Consider the following 18,046-nt stretch of genomic DNA (forward strand, 5'->3'; position numbering starts at 1 on the left):
GAGAGGACTTACAGTCCAGAATAGTTAGTTTTGGGGTAGACCTGTGTGTTTACTGTTCATCTTCATGTTGACAGAAAATCTAATTCTGGCTCAAGGCATGGAAATCTCTTTAGGTTAGGGGCCCCAGGAGACCAAAAATTCAAAGGTATTCATCAGGAAAATTTAGAATAAACAACTTTTTTTTGTTACTGAAAAGAAACATGAAGATCATCTAGGCAAACCTGTTCATTTTACAGTCGGGAAAATTGAGGCCTGCACAGAGAAAGTGATTTTCTAAGGTCACTCAGTAACTCAGTGTCTGGCATGGTTAACTCTGCTGAAGGTGAGAACTGAGGAATTTGTATATATATTTTTAAAGCACAGACTTGATATATGACCTTGGGCAAATCATTTTTATTAAACTTTTATAAAAATGGGAGTAATAGTTAATAATTCCACTGAGCTGGGCTGCTTACTAATTAAGGTTGCAGTTAGCAAGAATCATGGCTCTTTTAGAGTTCTGGCTGGGATTCTTGCCTCTGTTGGGGTGTTTATGCTGTTCCCTTAGACCTGCAGATCCTTAGTGAGGCAGCTCTGAACACTACACCAGCGTGAACTGTGCATGAGAGAAAGCCGCGTGGCATGCAAGACAAAATATTGTGTCTACACAAACCATTGCCAGTCTTTTTGGCTGGAACCTGGCTTCTGTAAACACCAGATTCCCCAGTGACCTCCCTATGCTAGATCAAATGGATATTTTCCTTATATTCCTCAGCAGCATTCAGCATTATCGATCACTCCTCTTTCTTGAGTTATTCCGTCCTCTTGGATTCTATAATACTATCCTCTCCTGTTTTCTCCTCATCCTTTCCAGCGATTGCTTTTAAATCTCGTTTGCAGATTCAGCCTTCTTCACTTAGCTGGTAAATATTACCCCACCAATCCCTCACCAAAGTCTGTCAATGTTATCTCCTTGTATTCATCTACCTCCTCTTGCTGTCTCCATCATGCTACTCTGATATGCCATTATCTGTTTCCTGGACTGCTGTAAAATTATGTTCGACAAATATTTGTCGAGTGAATAAATGAATGTGAGCTTGATAAGAGGCACAAAAAGGAGAGAGCTGTAGCCCAGCTTAGCAATTAACTGGTGAATTACTCTGAGCAAAGGGCAGAACTAAGACTTGAAGCCCTATAGACTAATTCCTTGAAATGGACATTTTATTCTATTACCGAAAAATGAGAAAGTTGGGTGATCTTCGTAGCTTCTATAGTCTGTAGTCTACATGATAGACTCTCAAGAGGAACCATTAAAAACCCTCCCAACAAATGACAAAGTGATCAGAATAGGCAATCTTTATTTTTCTTCTCACTAGGCTGTAGATTAAAGCAAAGCTATAAAATTATTTACAGATACAATACCTAGAGGATGATAGAATAGTTTTCCAAAACTCTTATTAGATATATGAAAATATTTTCTCCCTTTCTATGGCTCTCTTTTCACTTTCTTGAAACCTCATCTTTTGAATCCTAGTTCAAATATTTCTCCATTATCATTAATCTCTCAGATGAGAGACCTTATAAAAGCTCAGATGGAAACACACACACACACACACACACACACACACTACCATCACTACCACTACCACCGGCAATCCAACTGGAAAGCATTTACTGCATGTATACTTTGTCCCTAGCTCTGTTGACTGCTGTGAACTTCCAATATAATTTAAAGACACAGTCCCTTCCTTAAAACATCTAATCTCCCTGGAGAGATAAATCAAATAATATGGCATGGTGTCAGAAGGCAAAAAAAATTGAGTTGTCACACTTTTCAAGCACAAAAGAGCTGAAATGCTGCAGGTACCACTCAGAACCTCCTTTTCTTCCAGGACTGCGAGGCCTGATGCTGTCAGTCATGCTGGCCTCTCTCATGAGCTCCCTGACCTCCATCTTCAACAGTGCCAGCACCCTCTTCACCATGGACATCTACACCAAGATCCGGAAGAAAGCATCTGAGAAAGAGCTCATGATCGCAGGACGGTAAGTACAGCTCCCCCTGTTAAGCCCCATGAAAACCTGAATGACCAGAGAGGTCCCCCAAGATGGGGAAGACTGGTAGATGCTGGGTAGAATGCGAGTAACCACCGTGGCAAGTTATATCGCTCTCAGTGGCATTTAACTTTAAATCCAAGATCATTGAAACAGTGTCTCTCTGGAATGTGAAACGACATCAGAGATCATTTAATCTGGAGCACGAAACAACATCAGGGATCATTAATCTAACCTCAGTTCATCGGTGAACAAAATGAGGCTTGTCATACCTAAATAAGAAGCTTGGACGGCAGCAGAGCCAGGACTGGAACCCATGGCCAACTGAGTCCTTGTCTAGGCACTGTATACCATCCCACACTGCCGGGGCCAGCCCCGGTGGATCCAGGGTGATTCGAAGGTGGGGACGGAGTCGGCGTCCTTGGAAATAACTTATTTAATTACAGATAGAGAGGGATTAGAAAATTAGCAGAGAAAAAGAGGCTGAATAACTTGGTTTACATGGAATACCAATCACCACCTACGTAGGCCACAGGCGTCTTTCCATTCTCCTGAAGGAGAGGAGGCACTGAGGCCTCCCCGGTCCGATCTTAGAAGCCCAGGCAAAATTAGTAGGCTTGGTGAGTACCCATGTACCAGATGGGAATTCGGCCAGAAAAACGGGGAGCAAGAAAGAACGACATGGGGGAATCAGTCTTTTCGGAAACTGATCCGATTTCTTTATTTTGGGGTTTGCTTATATACCTTTTGTTATACATAGGGCTGAATACAGAGTCACCCGGGGGTCAGCAGTCCTGACCTTTATCAAAATCAGGTGCTTTACATAAAAAAAGATCTTAGGGTACATCATCTTCTGGCCATGAGACCTGCTGACATTTTACAACCCTTTCTTTCTGATAACCAAAAAACTTATTTTTTCCAAGGGTGTTTTTTTCTCAAACCAGGCACCACCCTCCAAATAAAGTTGCATTCCTATAGGGTGAGGATGTAGTGAGTTACAGTCAAGAAAGGAATTTATTTAACCCAAGGTTAACATGATTAATCTTAAAGGTTAATACTTATTTCTCCTATATGCTTAAAGGTTAATACTTATTTCTCCTATATGTTAGTTATATTCATTATAAGGGCAGGGAATATGGAGATTCAGCAGCAAACATCAGCCCAACAAATGAAAATCCTTTCACCAATGTTCCCCTTAAGATCTATTTAGTCTTAAGATAGTGATAAAGTTACATTCTTACATAGCAAGGACACAGTGATTTATAACAAAGTACAGTGATCTATTACAAAAGAGAAAATTCATTAACTCAAAAAGTCTAGTATTGCTAACCTTAAAAACTACTATATTTCCTTTTCTATATTCCAAATACATTGATTAATATATTCCCAGGTGCCTAAGGATATGGAGGTCTGGCGGCAATCATTGACTCAACAATGAGAAAAGCCCTATGCTAATTAAGACTTTCAAAATACTCCAAACTCTCTGTGTTGTTTATGGTTGAGAGGTATGAAAAGGCAAAATGATAGGATACCAAAAGAAGCACTCCCCATGTCATTAGGTGCCCAATATGCTACTGGAGATCAGTGGAGAGATAACTCCAGAAAGAATGAAGGGATGGAGCCAAAGCAAAAACAATACCCAGTTGTGGATGTGACTGGTGATAGAAGTAAGATCCGATGCTGTAAAGAGCAATATTGCATAGGAACCTGGAATGTCAGGTCCATGAATCAAGGCAAATTGGAAGTGGTCAGACAAGAGATGGCAAGGGTGAATGTCGACATTCTAGGAGTCAGCGAACTAAAATGGACTGGAATGGGTGAATTTAACTCAGATGACCATTATGTCTACTACTGCGGGCAGCAATCCCTCAGAAGAAATGGAGTAGCCATCATGGTCAACAAAAGAGTCCGAAATGCAGTACTTGGATGCAATCTCAAAAACGACAGAATGATCTCTGTTTGTTTCCAAGGCAAACCATTCAATATCACAGTAATCCAAGTCTATGCCCCAACCAGTAACGCTGAAGAAACTGAAGTTGAACGGTTTTATGAAGACCTACAAGACCTTTTAGAACTAACACCCAAAAAAGATGTCCTTTTCCTTCTAGGGGACTGGAATGCAAAAGTAGGAAGTCAAGAAACACCTGGGGTAACAGGCAAATTTGGCCTTGGAGTACGGAATGAAGCAGGGCAAAGGCTAATAGAGTTTTGCCAAGAAAATGCACTGGTCATAGCAAACACCCTCTTCCAACAACACAAGAGAAGACTCTACACATGGACATCACCAGATGGTCAACACCAAAATCAGATTGATTATATTCTTTGCAGCCAAAGATGGAGAAGCTCTATACAGTCAACAAAACAAGACCAGGAGCTGACTGTGGCTCAGATCATGAACTCCTTATTGTCAAATTCAGACTTAAATTGAAGAAAGTGGGGAAAACCAATAGGCCATTCAGGTATGACCTAAATCAAATCCCTTATGATTATACAGTGGAAGTGAGAAATAGATTTAAGGGACTAGATCTGATAGACAGAGTGCCTGATGAACCATGGACAGAGGTTCATGATATTATACAGGAGACAGGGATGAAGACCATCCCCATGGAAAAGAAATGCAAAAAAGCAAAATGGCTGTCTGGGGAGGCCTTACAAATAGCTGTGAAAAGAAGAGAGGCAAAAAGCAAAGGAGTAAAGGAAAGATATCAGCATCTGAATGCAGAGTTCCAAAGAATAGCAAGAAGAGATAAGAAAGCCTTCCTCAGTGATCAATGCAAAGAAATAGAGGAAAACAACAGAATGGGAAAGACTAGAGATCTCTTAGAGATACCAAGGGAACATTTCATGCAAAGATGGACTCAATAAAGGACAGAAATGGTATGGACCTGACAGAAGCAGAAGATATTAAGAAGAGGTGGCAAGAATACATGGAAAAACTGTACCAAAAAGATCTTCACGACCCAGATAATCATGATGATGTGATCACTCATCTAGAGCCAGACATCTTGGAATGTGAAGTCAAGTGGGCCTTAGAAAGCATCACTATGAACAAAGCTAGTGGAGGTGATGGAATTCCAGTGGAGCTGTTTCAAATCTTGAAAGATGATGCTGTGAAAGTGCTGCACTCAGTATGCCAGCAAATTTGGAAAACTCAGCAGTGGCCACAGGACTGGAAAAGGTCAGTTTTCATTCCAATTCCAAAGAAAGGCAATGCCAAAGAATGCTCCAACTACCACACAATTGCACTCATCTCACATGCTAGTAAAGTAATGCTCAAAATTCTCCAAGCCAGGCTTCAGCAATACGTGAACCATGAACTCCCTGATGTTCAAGCTGGTTTTAGAAAAGGCAGAGGAACCAGAGATCAAATTGCCAACATATGCTGGATCATGGAAAAAGCAAGAGAGTTCCAGAAAAACATCTACTTCTGCTTGCTTGACTATGCCAAAGCCTTTGACTGTGTGGATCACAATCAACTGTGGAAAATTCTGAAAGAGGTGGGAATACCAGACCACCTGACCTGCCTCTTGAGAAACCTGTATGCAGGTCAGGAAGCAACAGTTAGAACTGGACATGGAACAACAGACTGGTTCCAATTAGGAAAAGGAGTACATCAAGGCTGTATATTGTCACCCTGCTTATTTAACTTCTATACAGAGTACATCATGAGAAACGCTGGACTGGAAGAAACGCAAGCTGGAATCAAGATTGCTGGGAGAAATATCAATCACCTCAGATATGCAGATGACACCACCCTTATGGCAGAAAATGAAGAGGAACTAAAAAGCCTCTTGATGAAAGTGAAAGAGGAGAGTGAAAAAGTTGGCTTAAAGCTCAACATTCAGAAAACGAAGATCATGGCATCTGGTCCCATCACTTCATGGGAAATAGATGGGGAAACAGTAGAAACAGTGTCAGACTTTATTTTGGGGGGCTCCAAAATCACTGCAGATGGTGACTGCAGCCATGAAATTAAAAGACGCTTACTCCTTGGAAGAAAAGTTATGACCAACCTAGATAGTAGATTCAAAAGCAGAGACATTACTTTGCCGACTAAGGTCCATCTAGTCAAGGCTATGGTTTTTCCTGTGGTCATGTATGGATGTGAGAGTTGGACTGTGAAGAAGGCTGAGCGCCAAAGAATTGATGCATTTTAACTGTGGTATCAGAGAAGACTCTTGAGAGTCCCTTGGAGTGCAAGGAGATCCAACCAGTCCATTCTGAAGGAGATCAGCCCTGGGATTTCTTTGGAAGGAATGATGCTAAAGCTGAAGCTCCAGTACTTTGGCCACCTCATGTGAAGAGTTGACTCATTGGAAAAGACTGATGCTGGGAGGGGTTGGGGGCAGGAGGAGAAGGGGACGACCGAGGATGAGATGGCTGGATGGCATCACGGACTCGATGGACGTGAGTCTGAGTGAACTCCAGGAGATGGTGATGGACAGGGAGGCCTGGCGTGCTGCGATTCATGGGGTCACAAAGAGTCGGACATGACTGAGCGACTGAACTGAACTGAACTGAAACAATCATGTGCGTAGTGGCAGGATAATGCGTAGTGGATAATCCTGTCACACAAGCTAGTCTGTCAGCAGAGAGGTTTGATCTGATACACCCTTGTCATACCCAGGGCAGGGAATTAGCAGCAATTATTGGCACAACAAATGAAAAACCCTTCACCAATATAATTCCTAACCAACCCACTATACTGACAATTTCCCAAAAGATTATGCCTTTAGTAAGTCTAAAACATCTCATGCCTCTCAGGTTGGGAGGCTGTAAACAATCACATGTGCCCAGAGGAACCTATACAGGCGGGCTAGATAACCTTCAGCGGAGTCCGTAAGTTGAAACACTCTTGTCATGCCCAGGAATTTTTATTGACTTGGAGCTGCACGTTTACTCCTTCTCCAAGAGAACCGGTGGGGAACAGCCCCCCGTAAAGTCAGAGGTGTAGGCGAGAGCATGAAACAGTAAAGTGGGCAGACTCTGGTTTTGGGGGTAGATGCTCGGGAACAGGGGGTTTCCTGAGGCTCGATCACGCCTTTGCGTATGCCAGGCCTCCTTCCTCATGCTGGCTCCCGGCACCACACTGTCTTGCTCAAGCCTGCACATTGCAACTCTCCTCTCTGGGCATCTTTTAGGCCCAGGTGCCTCCAATGCCTTGACCCTTTGCTGTAGCATTTTACAGGACCATTGTGAGGGTCAGGTGATACTATGCTTGTGAATGTGCTTTGCACAGTCTAAAACACCATACTCTGTGCACACTTGTTATTGTCAAGTGGGCTAATGGACACAACAGGATACTGGACCCCGTAAGTATGGGTCTGTGGGCCAGGTGTGCCCATTATCTCGATTATCCATGGAGCAGAGGCTCTGGGTAGAGGACCAGCAGAAGCTCTGCTGTGTCTCTCTGGGGCGGCGAAGGCAGGCCAACCTCCTCAGGGCAGGTGAAAAACTCCCTGGGATGTCTGTCCAGGGAAAGTTTCCCGGGGAGTGCTGCTGCCTCCTAAATCTCATGAGCAAGATTGGGGCAAAGGAAGGAAAGGAACATGACAGGCCCCTTGCAGGTGATGAGACACCTGGCACCCAGGGGAGGTCAGACTGGGCCAGAGTCTGCCCTCTGCTTCACAGGAAGCAGCATGGCTCCCTGACAGGGTTTTCCCCTGAAAGATGGTTACAGGCATTCTCTGCTATGTATAAGACTCAAGATGCAACATGGAAAGAAAATCATTTTGTTGCTTTACTCAGGGCTGGATCTCTTGGCCCTGAGATTGTGTTGGGGCTCACACTTTTTGTGCATCCAGTGATTGCTGCTCTGGGGTTTGTCCCTGTCTTCAATAAGCTTACAGTTACAAGAAACAATTCTGCACTGTGATGTGGTGCCTGTAAGAGCAATCACAGGCTCAGAGAAGGGAGAGATGACTGTACTAGTCAGTAGCTGAGCAAGGCTCCTGGGGGAGGGAGACCCCAATTTATGTCTAAATAGTGGATAGGATCTGAATAAATGGAAGGCAAGGGGAGGGGTACTTTAGAGGGAGAAATACGTGAGCAAGAATACTACTTTGTGAAGGTTAGGTTAATACTCTTCTGCCTTAAATTCCAGAGATAAGAGAACCATTGCCTTCTTTCTAATTAAATCAAGAGGTTAAAAGGAACCCTCCCATCTTTCCCAGGTGACTCAGTGGTAAAGAATCTCTCTACCAATGCAGAAATTCCAGGACACTCGGGTCTGATCCCCAGGCCAGGAAGAGCCACTGGAGGAGGAAATGGCACCCCACTCCAGTATTCTTCCCTGGAAAATCTCAAGGGCAGAGGAACCTGGCGGGCCACAGTCTATGGGGTTGTGAAGAGTCGTATATAACTGAGCATGCATCCCATCTTTTCAGGACTTGAAGTAAAACTCAAAAGGAGGAGAGCTAGCGATTCCCTGGTGGCTCAGATAATAAAGTCTTCCTTCCTGCAGTGTGGGAGACCTGAGTTCAATCCCTGGGTTGGGAAGTTCCCCTGGAGAAGAAAATGGCACCCCACTCCAGTATGCTTGCCTGGAAAATCCCATGGATGGAGGAGCCTGGTGGGGTACAGTTCACAGGGTTGCAAAGATTCGGACACGACTGATCGACTTCACTTTAACTTTCAGAGAACTCCCAGGTGCTCCTGTGGTTAGGATTCCGTGTTCTCACTGCCAAGGGTGCAAGTTCAATCCCTGGTTGGGAAACTGAGATCCCATAAGTCATGAGGCATGGCCATAAAAAACAAAACAAAAACAAAAAAGGAGACTGGCTCCAAAGTCCACACCTTTGTTCCTAAACTCCACTGCCTCTCAAAGTGGATTCTTTCCTGGGGGTTAGTGGGTTGACTTTACTACGGAAAATCAAGTGCATTTTACTTACAGGCAAAGAAGGTTTTCCTGAAGGAGCAGTACTATGCGCTTCGTTGCTCGGTCGTGTCCGACTCTTTGCGACCCCGTGGACTGCAGCCCACCAGGCTCCTCTGTCCATGGGGATTCTCCAGGCAAGAGTACTGGAGTGAGTTGCCATGCCCTCCTCCAGGGGGTCTTCCCAACCCAGGGATCGGACCCAAGTCTCCCACAGTGCAGGTGGATTCTTTACTGTCGGAGCCCCAAGGGAAGCCCCCGAAGGAGCAGAATACAGAGAAAAAGAGTCTCAATGAATTTGCTAATTATTTTTCCCTGCTCTGGTCATATAAACCTTTCTATCTATCTATCTTTACTGTTGCTGTTGCTCAGTTGCTCAGCACGTCTGACTCGTTGTGACCCCATGGAATGTAGCCCTCCAGGTTCCTTTGTACGTGGAATTTCCCAGGCAAGAATACTGGAGTGCATTGCCATTTCATTCTCCAGGGGATCTTCCTGATCTAGGGAATGAACCTGAGTCTCCTGTATTGCAGGCAGTTTCTCTATCTATCTATCTATAACTATTTCAGCGGAGCCATTTGTTGACACCCTGCTGTGGGGCTTGATTTCAGGTTGTTCATGCTGGTACTGATCGGCGTCAGCATCGCCTGGGTGCCCGTCGTGCAGTCAGCACAAAGTGGACAGCTCTTTGACTACATCCAGTCCATCACCAGTTACTTGGGACCACCCATCGCAGCAGTTTTCCTGCTTGCTATTTTCTGCAAGAGAGTCAATGAGCCGGTAGGTATCAAGAATGTCTAGAAAAGTCATTCGGGAACAGAAATTCCCATCTGGATTTGTATATTCTTTGGGAGGAATTCTACTTCCAGAGATCTTCAGCAGGAATGAAGGTGCTGGTGAGGGTTTACATGGAAAATCCTCCAGGGACCTTGGGACTTTCCTTCTCCTTGCTGCAGGTTCTAAATTAATTCCCAAGTAATGATGTGTGGTTTCCATCTACTCTGGGTGATTCTCACTGTGTGGCTCTCTCTGGGAAGCTTGTAGCCTCTGGGCAAACAGCTCCATGGGAATTGCTAGCACAGGCTACCTCCTGGGTTCTGCAGGGGGCTAGGTTTTCCAGCCAGCATTTCTCAGGGCCCAGTGAAGGACCAAGAAGTGATACTCCAGCCAGATAGGGATAAGGGTGAGGGGACTTTGGATCTATAAAAGGGGCTGATGGAAAAGTTCCTTTCTCCTCTTCCTCTAAAAGACCCAATTTCTTTCAATATCTTCAAGGAATACAGATTAGCTCACAAGTAATTGTGTTATAACTGAATGTGCCTAAATCTGGAGTCTGATGGTAATAGTAGCTGCAGGTAGAGAAATTCAAAGTATTTTAAAAGTTAAAGGGATTTTTTTTTTTTTGGCACTGAGAACTTGGGTGCTATTCTAAACAAGGGCTTCCCAGGTAGCTCAGTGGTAAAGAATACACCTGCCAGTGCAGAAGATGTAGGAGACATGGGTCCAATCCCTCCATTGGGAAGATCTGCTGGAGGAGGAAACAGCAGCCCAATCCAGTACTCTTGCCTGGAAAAGCCCATGGACAGAGGAGCCTGGCAGGTCCATGGGGTCGCAAAAGAGTTGGTTGGACATGACTGAGCAACTAAGAACACTCAAATACCCAGTCGAGTTACTAAGAGGTGGTAAACAGAGCCACTGAAGGCCTGACCTAACATCCCCAGTCGTATTCTGAACCCCAGCGTTCCTGTTCCAGATGGCCTGGAGCTCGCATTTCTCTCACCGTTACTCTTTCGTCTCTGTCCCCCAGTGAATGCACAGCTGTTTCCCAAATGCAGTGTTCATCATCCAGGCTTTTCTTTCACAGGGAGCCTTTTGGGGGTTGATCATAGGATTTTTGATTGGGGTGTCCCGTATGATTACCGAGTTTGCCTATGGAACCGGGAGCTGCATGGAGCCCAGCAACTGTCCCACGATTATCTGCGGTGTGCACTACTTGTACTTTGCCATCATCCTCTTTGTCATTACTATCATCGTCATCCTGGCCATCTCCCTCTTCACCAAGCCCATTGCAGATGTGCATGTGAGTATCCATGTAGGAGGCTGTCCTGCCTGGTTTTGCGTTCATGCTGCAGCACTCAGCTTGATTGCTTTGGCTCAGTTAGAGGCCTCTTACTCTCATGACTAAAATAGGCTGTCCTTGTCTTTGGTGTCACGTAAAAGGACACATGGGCTTTCCAGGTGGCTCAGTGGTAAAGAATCCACTTGCAATGCAGGAGACCTGGGTTCGAATCCCTGTGTCGGGAAGATGCCCCAGAGGAGGAAATAGCAACCCACTCCAGTATTCTTGCCTGGGAGACTTTATGGACAGATGAGTTTGATGGGCTACAGTCCATGGTGTTGCAGAGAGTTGGACATGACTTAGCAACTGAGCATGCACAGAAGGACAGGACAGGGAGCATGGTTTGCCAGCAGAGCAGTGTCAAGAGTATCTTCAGCAGGCCGCATTTCAGCCCAAGGGACTGTCCTCTGGATCCTGCTGCCCGAGTGATGGCTTAGGTGCACGGCAATGAGATCATGTGGGCTGACACAGGGTTACCCCAGCCTGGATGCTTATTTCCCAGATAGGAATGCATATTTCTTGTAACAGACTCTAGGTCATAGCTTCCAAAGGTCCCAGCAAGGGACATACCTAGTTGTAAAAATCACCACGCTGAGGGAAATCTGAAGCATGATATACCGTTTACTTTTTTTTTTCCCAATGAAGCCTCCAAACAATTGCCCATGGAATTTAAGAAATTTCAAACAGTATCAAAGTCTAATTGATTCAAGACTTCAAAGATGACAAGTACTCTTCTTTAGCTCTAGATGTCGCCCTTGGTTTAGGGAATGTTTGCAGCCTTCCCAATGCAGATGAAGATTACCAATAATGGGTCACTTTTTACCATAAGCAGTGAAGTCTGGTAACCCAGCACAGCTAGCATTCTACCCTTTTCAGGTTTCCAGGGAACAGAGCTAGAGTATTAACCCAAGATCACATTTGTCTGAAGAGAAAGAGAAAGGGTTTTGTTGGTCCCTTTCTCATGCATACACAAAAATAGGAATCCCTTAGAGACCTTTAACCTCAGCACCAAATTTTCAAAACTGTGACCAACCTTAATGTCAAACAAAGATTGCTTTTATAGTGGCAGAACCGCCATCACAGTTATTGGCCAAATCTGTCACAGACTCTCTTTATGTTGTATTAATTGCTTCTTGATCCCTTAGTTTTTAAAAACATTGTAGCCCTAAACACATTTAGTTCCATGCTTCTTGAAATAAAGTAGTTTCTGGTTTCATGTCAATAGAAAGTATACATCCAGCTCTTCCTATTCTAACTGGCTCATGAGTCTACAATTAATATGGTACAAAAATCTGATCTTACTTACACTGCTGGTCTGGATAAATGGGTGCCTGGCCTTCTTTCCTAGCCTGAATGCTAAAAGGAACAAATTCATTTATCATATGTAACAAGAGATCATTCATTCAAAACCTTTCTATGCTCACGACAGTCTCAGCCTCCAAATATGCCCATATCCTAGGGGATGGTATGTTCATGTATATGATTTACATCCACGTTCCCAACATATTCAGAGATAGTGCTGTGGATGGGAACTGTTATCTGTGTTGTTGACGGAGTTGAGAGCCACATTCCTTTTCCTTTCTCGACACACATCTCTTCGTTCTCCCAACTTCTTGGCCCAGGACACTACTTGGATCTTCCTGCTAACCTGTTCTGCTTTCTCCACAGCTCTACCGCCTGTGCTGGAGCCTGCGTAACAGCAAAGAGGAGCGTATTGACCTGGATGCAGAAGACGAGGACATTCAAGACGCCCGGGAGGATGCCTTAGAAATAGGTGATTTGCGGCTCAGAGCCTATTCCCAAGTTACTCCTCTAACCACAAGACCACCTTACTGAAGCCTTCACCAAGTGCCTTCAAAGTTCAGATCTCTCTTCTGGAGGGGAGTGAGGAGCGGGGTATGGGGTGAGATTGATAAATGGGTTTTGGGCAGTTTACTCAAGGCCTTGTCAAGGGGAGGAGGAGGATGCAGAATCGTCCCAGCTCTTCCCTTTTTGGTTTACAGTGCTCAGTGAGGAAGCACAGGTGAGATATTCACCACCCTGACTTGGTTTGGGGCTTGGCTAGGGACAAGGGAAGACACTAGCTTATAAACTGAAAGCAGTTGGAACCAAAGCTATGGTCAGTTCTAGTGATATCAGCGGGATGAGATAGAGGCTCTTAGGGTCTTGTGTCTTGCTGGCTTACCATATCATGCTTAAAATATCAGATTTCCTTGCAAGTCCACTACGATCATGCTTGCTGTTGTTGGTTGTTCAGTCGCTAAGTCGTTTCTGACTCTTTGTGACCCCGTGGACTGCAGCCCACAAGGCTTCCCCGTCCTCACTCTCTCCTGGAGTTTGCTCAAACTCATGTCCATTGAATTGGTGATGCCATCCAATCATTTCATCATCTGCCATCCTCTTCTCTCTTTGCCTTCAATCTTCTCCAGCATCAGGGTCTTTCCAATAAATCAGCTCTTCATACCAGGTGGCCAAAGTATTGGAGTTTCAGCTTCAGCACCAGTGCTTCCAATGAATATTCAGGGTTGATTTTGTTTAGTGTTGACTGGTTTGATCTCCTTGCTGTCCAAGGGACTCTAAGAGTCTTCTCTGGCACCACCATTCGAAAGCATCAATTCTGCAGAGCTCTAAGATAATGCTTAGTCAATGCTTAGAGACTTATCCTGATCACAGAGCAATGTTTTCCTCAATTTCTGTGTTGGAGCTTTTCCTCCCTACATGGGAGGGGTGCACACATGGAGGATGGTCGTGGTGATGTGTTCTGTGCAGAGGTGTGGGAGCACAAGGTCATGTGTGGCTTACTGGTACTGGGCTGGAGAGGGGAGGGCAGTGGTTTCTGACCATGGTGCTGAAAACACAGTGGGCTTGATTTCATATCTGCTGCTGCTGCTGCTACTGCTAAGTCGCCTCAGTGGTGTCCGACTCTGTGTGACCCCATAGACGGCAGCCCATCAGGCTCCCCATCCCTGGGATTCTCCAGGCCAAGAATACTGGAGTGGGTAGCCATTCCCTTCTCCAAAGCATGAAAGTGAAAAGTGAAAGTGAAAGTGAAGTCGTGCCTGACTCTTAGCGACCCCATGGACTGCAGCCTACCAGGCTCCTCTGTCCATGGGATTTTCCAGGCAAGAGTACTGGAGTGGGGTGCCATTGCCTTCTCTGATTTCATATCTAGTGAGTCACAAACCTGGGATTCTAACCCAGGTCTGCTTGCCTTTAATGCCACACTTGGGCTCAGAGGACAGAATTAGTTCCCTTGGTGGGCATCCACTTTTTAGTGGCAAGGTCATTTGAATGATTTGACTCAGCAGTATCAGATCTTAAGCCCTTGAAGTGTTGCTCACTTGCTGCCCTGGATCAGGGACTGAACAGACCAATCCTTGCCACATGACTGGATCTGTTGTGAAGCCTTGGGATTTCCAGGTGCAGTCAGTACACTCTTGAGTCATGCCAAACTCATTGCTTTCAGTGATGTGGCAAACAGATATGGGTTTCTCTGGTTGAGAGGTGGGTTTTCCACATTCTTCACATGTCACAGTCCCCCAGTCAATGGTTACCATTTCTCTCTCATAAGCTATTATTTCTTGTTTGATTCTGAGTGTTTGAAATCAAAATGTATTTCCTTTGGGCCCAACAGAGGTAAAATATACCACCATAGTATATTATGGAGAATCCAACCGTTAACATCACCTTATAATTAATTACATTTATTCAAACCTTAATCTGCACCATTGTTATTCCTGCAAACAAGAAAAGTGGGAGTTGTGTGCAGAGTGGCAGATGTGTCATGGCCTGATATCTCCTCTGGAGGTCTTTTCTAGTACCTCCTCCTTCGGTTTCCAACAGTCCTTTTATTCCTTTCCCCAGACACCGAAGCTTCTGAGGAGAAAAAAGGATGCCTCAGGCAGGCCTATGACATGTTCTGTGGCCTGGACCAGCAGAAAGGCCCCAAAATGACGAAGGAAGAGGAGGCAGCCATGAAGCTGAAGATGACAGACACCTCGGAGAAGCGTTTGTGGCGGATGGTAGTGAACATCAACGGCATCATTCTGCTGGCCGTGGCTGTCTTCTGCCACGCCTACTTTGCCTGAGTCCTGCTTTCTGCTGCAGGCCGTGCTTGTGGAGGCTGGAGTCTTCACTCTGTCTCTCTTTGGTCCCATTCAGTGGTGTTGAAGGGACACCAGCCAGTTGTAAACTCTGCCCTGTCGATAAATGTGTACATTTGTAATTACAGGCTAGCTAGAGAAAAATCACTGATTTGCTGTTAACTTATATATTCGAGGCCAGTGTGGTACAGTCATCTGTACATTTCAGAGCTGCAGAAGGAAATCCCACTCATCCCAGTGTCTAGGAAAAGGCAGACTAAGATACAGAAGCCCCGTGATGTCTGATGCACATTTTTCTCAGGTAGATTCAGCATGTTAACATTGTTTGTGATCCTTAAATACTGCTTAAAGAGTTGTGGTCCCCTGGTTACTACCACTTTCTCTATCTAACATCCCCTGTCATTTTTTTTTTAACTTTATTTTACTTTAAGAAAGCATCACCCTACCTCATGAAATCCTTGTCAAGTTTTCCTGGCATGAGAAAAATCAACCTGATAAATTGATGAACATATTGAAGCTGAGGATGGGAGCTTGATGGGGTCTGTGTCCTGGGTGTTTGCTCTTTGAAGGAGAGGCCTGGACATGGCAGTACCAGTCCAATGAGAGGGATCCAAGCACCAGCCTCGGGCCAGGGGGGAAAGCAGATAATCTTGAGCCAAGAGGATTTTCTGGCTTTCTTGAAAGTGTTCATTGTCAGTTCCTTGTGTTTGAGATTTCATTGATTTTGGCATTTCCTGTGCCTGGACTATCTTAGCCACTCAGTAATGTTTGTGGACATAATGGATGACATGTGTATTTGTTAATAAATGCTTGTTTTCTTTTTGGGCTTCCCTGGTGGCTTAGATGATAAAGAGTCTGCCTGCAGTGCAGGAGACCTAGGTTTGATCCCTGGGTCGAGAAGATCCCCTGGAGAAGGAAATGGCAACACACTCCAGTATTCTTGCCCGGAGAATCCTATGGACAGAGGAGCCTGGCAGGCTACAGTCCATGGGGTCACAAAGAGTTGGACACGACTGAGTGACTTCACTTTTCTTTTTGGTTAACCTTATGGCTGCCCAGAGTACACTCTCTGGTGACGATAATGAATCGGGGTGCATTTTCCAGAGGCTCCACTTCCTCGTGGTGCTGATGTAACGATTCTGTGTCACATAATGAGCAAACATGCCTCTGGGGGCACTTGTCATCTCAGAGCAGCCGGACTCTCCTGAAACACTGACACCTGTAGCCCAAGATCCTCCTCCCTATGAGCTCAGGTGGCCACAGCTCTTTTTCCTTATGTGTCTTGACTGGTGATCATCCATTGAACAAGGTTAGAGTGGGCAGTCTCTGTTCCAGGTGGTAGCATTCAACATTTTTATTTTCTGTTGTACCTCTTTCCTAAGTGGAAATTTTAAAAATTAAATTTAAATTTGATTAATCCTTTTGGTTCCACCTGTGAAATCTTAATCATTTTGTAATATAATCCTGTGGAAGTCGTGATGTTTGTATTGACTGATTTGAGGCTAGCTTAGCAAATAGGTGGGATCTGAGGTTCTGTGGAGCAGCTGAGAGTAGTTCCTGGGGTGTAAAAATGGTTCAACAGGTAAAGAATGGCTTGTTCTTATGAAAGGAAAAGAAAATATTTGGTGTGCCCTCCAACGCACTCCAGTATTCTTGCCTGGAGAATCCCAGGGACAGAGGAGCCTAGTGGGCTGCTGTCTATGGGGTCGCACAGAGTTGGACACGACTGAAGTGACTTAGCAGCAGCAGCAGCAGCAGCCTATTCCCCTTAAGCCAGGCAGAGAGGAGGGAAAAGTGGAGAATTTCGCATGGCCAGTATTACTTAGAGTACTCAGCTTTGTGGGGAGTTTGTGATATTTTTGAGCTCAGAGAGCCTAAAGAATGATGACTGAAAGCTGGTGGATGGAGCAGGCATTAAGTATCTAGATTGCCCTAGATTCTGTTTCTGGCCTTGCCAATGATCCTCTGTGTATATTGTGATAAATTTATTTTTTTTCTCAACTGTGTATTTTTCTCTTTGAAAAAATGAGGACCTTGGTGCTTATAGCATATACCTACCTCCTCTAGGTGTGACGAGGTCACTTTGAAAAGTGGATGAGTGAAAAGAGGGTGGCATCTTTCTTACATACATGAAGAATGCCAACAGATGTTATACTAAACTGCATTTAGTCCTTTTCATTAAAATGTATTACTTTGGTAAAAAAAATAAAAACATCGAAAAGCCATAACATCTTGATTTCGTTTTCTAGCCATTCTAGACAAATACTGACCATGTCTGTAGTGAGAATTAGTTGACACAAGATATGGATTAGGAAGCAGAAGCCAGGAAAGTTGAGAATAGAATCTAGCAACTTGAGCAAGTTAGCTACATGTAGCAAAGTTTGGAGAGGATTTCAACTTCAAAACCTCTAGCAAAGACGAGGTGAGTCATTCTACCTTCAATGCAGCGTTCCATGAGAACCACTTCGGTAACCAGGGCCCAGTAAGTGATCAATTGTACTAGAATGATGTCAGGGATGCAGGAAAGAGATGTTTCTGTCCTCAGATGGAAGGCATGTGCTGTGGGGCAGAGTGATTGCTCATTAATGTTAGTTTATAGAACTGAAAAACCATGCCCTGTCAGGAAAAAAGCTTCTTTATGTGTAGGGCTTCTTTACATATGGACTGATGCTGAAGCTGAAACTCTGTTACTTTGGCCACCTGATGCAAAGAACCGACTCATTTGAAAAGACCCTGATGCTGGGAAAGATTGAAGATGGGAGGAGAAGGGGACAACAGAGAATGAGATGGTTGGATGGCATCACCAACTCAATGGACATCACTTTGAGTAAACTCCAGGAGTTGGTGATGGACAGGGAGGCCTGGCGTGCTGCCGTCCATGGAGGTGCAAAGAGTCAGACACGACTGAGCGGCTGAACT

The 18,046-nt window shown here is 44.8% G+C and overlaps 1 protein-coding gene across 1 annotated transcript in view; it reads left to right on the forward strand.

Moving 5' to 3' along the window:
• The window catches only part of SLC5A1 (solute carrier family 5 member 1), a 57,537-nt gene extending 41,665 nt beyond the window's left edge, over nt 1-15,872 (forward strand). Inside the window, exons 11-15 of the mRNA XM_052655153.1 lie at nt 1,872-2,022; nt 9,517-9,685; nt 10,770-10,985; nt 12,693-12,798; nt 14,889-15,872. Coding sequence (XP_052511113.1) covers nt 1,872-2,022; nt 9,517-9,685; nt 10,770-10,985; nt 12,693-12,798; nt 14,889-15,112 — 866 coding nt within the window. The 3' untranslated portion in view covers nt 15,113-15,872. The remainder of the gene's footprint in view (nt 1-1,871; nt 2,023-9,516; nt 9,686-10,769; nt 10,986-12,692; nt 12,799-14,888) is intronic.
• Nucleotides 15,873-18,046: the final 2,174 nt, after the last annotated feature.

The sequence above is a fragment of the Budorcas taxicolor genome, chromosome 17 (assembly GCF_023091745.1).
Source record: "Budorcas taxicolor isolate Tak-1 chromosome 17, Takin1.1, whole genome shotgun sequence".
Classification (NCBI taxonomy): domain Eukaryota; kingdom Metazoa; phylum Chordata; class Mammalia; order Artiodactyla; family Bovidae; genus Budorcas; species Budorcas taxicolor.